The 3433-nt window shown below is 40.4% G+C and overlaps 1 protein-coding gene across 1 annotated transcript in view; it reads left to right on the top strand.

The window, feature by feature from the left end:
- The window catches only part of PHALS_13690 (uncharacterized protein), a gene marked incomplete at both ends in the record, with an annotated part of 3273 nt that extends 428 nt beyond the window's left edge, over nt 1-2845 (top strand). The window contains one exon of the mRNA XM_024729495.1: nt 2774-2845. Within this exon, the coding sequence (XP_024579866.1) occupies nt 2774-2845 (72 nt within the window). The remainder of the gene's footprint in view (nt 1-2773) is intronic.
- Nucleotides 2846-3433: the final 588 nt, after the last annotated feature.

The raw sequence follows: 3433 nt of genomic DNA, 5'->3' as shown, positions 1-3433 counted from the left end.
TTTAGAGCAACACATGTGGCCACTTATATCGATCAAAGCCACTACCGTTGGGATTGGAATCAATTGGCATCGATATGCGCGAGGTACAATAAAACCTGAATTCTTACGTTCTACTTGGTTTCGACTTTTTCTTGTGAAGGTTTTCTTAGTAGCTCTCAGTCAAATATAAAAGATTATATTTAGCGCGTAATCGCTTGGAATTGTCACATACCTGTAACCTGCAAGCCTCGGGCGTTAATATTGTAAGCGTTTGCCCAAGAAGTGCATATGTTATCAGCAGATAATAATCATTCGGTTTGGCGCTAGATGCAATTTGCATGATTTTGAGTGAGAATTGAATTATGCGCTTGGTAACTAAGCGTTTGTCGACCAAGATGGGAGACTTAGAAGAGCAGTTTGCTTTTCCTCGTAATGATTTTTGGTAAACAGATTACCCGTAGTTAGATTGTTGCGTACGAAAGATGCAACACGAGGCTCATTAATGTGGATGCGTCAACGGGAAATAAAATCACTGGACTCTGTCGTGCAAAAGCGACTATAAGCTGCTGTCCATGACTCCATTTTTTGTACAATCTCAATGACCTCAGACGATCGTACGATGGCATATTGGCTTCAACCGAAACTAACTGCTGAAATGTGTATATTGACCATTTCCTGCTTGTGTTTTCTTCACCAAGTCACTTTCATTACCAGGCATCAACACGAGACCAGACGTCCAGCTGCAGTTTGTGGCTGGTGTAGGCTTTAATACGTGCCAAAATAGTGTCCATTTCTAGATTTATAATGCGTGTTTGTGAGGACGGAGAAGATAGGTGAGGTATTGAAGAGATTTCATATCCGCTTAGCTTCATTTCAAAGTGTGTGTAGTATTTTTATTGTTTTCATGTGTTAAGTACATTTGAAAAGAAGAGTACACAATAGAGGTATCCACTATGGATGACTCTGTATGAGCGGTTGAACTTACATCTTCTGCACTCAAATACCCGACACTCGCCGCTTCGCGATTTGGTTAAATTGATATGCCACTGCGCGCATCACAATCGCGAATGCATTAAAACTTGTGAATTTTGTTCTTCTCCACATAACGAACGACTCTTAGCCCGTACGAGTGAACTATCGTGTTTTAAGTTTTTGTGCCGCATATGCAAAACGAGAGAAGGCGTTTGTTTGCTGTAAAACTTGTTGATCCGATTTCGCTTTAGCACTGCTACAGAATGAAATTGACGAATGTAGTGGCATAAAGCTCCTGCTTCATTACCTTTAATCTGTTGATGATCTTCACCAAAGTTGTTGTGAGCAATTTGTGCATGAACACTTTCACCCGATTATGCCTTTATTTAAATGTTGTTGCTGCTGCTTTTTGTTCATATTGATCATAATCTTGATCACCTACCTAAATCTTCAAAGTGCCATTGCATTGCGGTTGTCCATCAGCGCTTTCAGTAGCACCAAACAGTGTTGCAGCTCTTTGATTTGTCTCTTCCTGAGGAATACTATTTTTCTCACTAGCGAAACTAGAATCGGCTGTTCGGCTGCTTATAGCACATCGGCCAGACGTGCTGAGCTTACTAAAGAATTTATCGGACGAAGGGTAAGTACTTTTGAACAACGACGATGCAATCACTACCGAATAATCCTTTCATGAAGATCCACAAGGGAGACTGGCGCAAACTGTAGTTGTAGGTCAAGATACTCAACTACTTCCGTGATGTGGCGATGGCTTGCAACGCGATATTACAGAAAAAAGAATTTTCTGCTCACAGAATCGCACATTCTTGCTTCTTCAGATGCAAATTCAAGACGAACATCTCAACATTTGCGCTGTGATTGTGCCAGGGGAACTGAAGAATTACTTCAAGAATATAAACCTGCACTAAATAAGCCGCATTTTACAAATAAAATGTGCTACCGTCCTTAACACGTTTTTCAATACCAATGATTCCTTTTTATAAAAGATCAGGAAAATTTTAGGAACACTATTGTGGTTTGCTTTATAATAATTTAATCAAAACTAGACTTCCGAATATCATCCAATGTAAGACATTCATGGGCACTATAATCCTCACTAGATTGCATCGGAGACAGCGAATAGTCGTATTTGCGTTAAGTTTTTGCCAATTAATTTACAAAAGGGGTATGTTGAGAACGATTTATGCATCAGGTTTAAAGCATGCAGATATGTAAAAACTGTCATCAATCCATCGGAGCCGTTAGTTGGACGCGACAAAGTCACAAAAAAATCCTCCATTTCATTTTATAATGATTGTTTAATGTAAATTAAAGGAGCCAAAAAATATTACAAAAGGTAAAACATTCCCAGGCCATTTGCAAATTTGCGGTCAAGGCGGTCGAACATTTTTTGCCTCAAGTTCCAGACAGCTTATATACAAGTTTACTGCTTATATGACATAAGATTGCCAACCAAAAAGATTCCTTGGCGCCGGCCTTCATCAGTGATTGCAATCTCATTTAACATTGCTCAAGACAACACCGCGCACACCGCGTTGGTCAAGGTCACTCAACCAGCTCATTTTACCTCAACCAAATTGCAGAATTCATTATGAAATAACCAAGATCTCTGATCTCCCAGAGCGTTCATAGGCTTGACACGCTGTACATTGTTACAGTACAGGGCTCGTAAAAATGCTTCAAGGAACAGTGCTAGCAACAACAAAAGAAACAGAGTTGTGAAGTTGTTGAACAAACATGTGAATACCGGAAACGCGACTGTCATTTATAATGTTTTGACTATGATTTTTGTGTATAGAGGTAGGAACTTGTGGGTGTCAATTTAACCAAACAGCGAAGCGGCGAGTGTCGGGCGTTTGAGAAGATTCAAGTTTAACCGCTCATATAATCCCAGCAGCTAGTTTCGGTTGAAGCCAATATGCCATCGCACAATCGTCTGAGGTCATTGAGATTGTGCAAAACATGAAAAACAGGGAGTCGGGACTTTTAATCGCTCTTGCACGACAGCGTCCAGTGATTTATTTTTCGTTGACGCATCCACATTAATGAGCCTCGTGTCGCATCTTTTGGACGCAACAATCCATCTCCGGGTAATCTGTTTACCAAATTTCAATACGACGAAAGGCAAATTGCTTTTTTAAGTCTCCCATCTTGGTCGACATCCGCTTAGTAAGCAAGCGCAACAATCAATTACCACTCAAAATCATGCAAATTGCATCAAGCGCCAAATTAAAAATTATTATCTGCTGATGACAAAGGCTCTTCTTGGGCAAACGCTTACAATTTTGACACCGGGGGCCTGCAGACTGCAGGTCTGTGGCAATTCCAACGATTACGCGCTACATATAATCTTTTATATTTGGCTGAGAGCTACTAACAAACCCTTCGCAAGAAGAAGTAGAAACCAAGTAGAACGTAAGAATCCAGGTTCTATTGTACATCGCGCATAGCGATGCCAATTGGA

Source organism: Plasmopara halstedii (genome assembly GCF_900000015.1).
Source record: "Plasmopara halstedii genome assembly, contig: Scaffold_672, whole genome shotgun sequence".
NCBI classification, from domain to species: domain Eukaryota; phylum Oomycota; class Peronosporomycetes; order Peronosporales; family Peronosporaceae; genus Plasmopara; species Plasmopara halstedii.
Note: the sequence above shows the minus strand (reverse complement) of the source record. Positions and strands in the feature narration are given on the sequence as shown.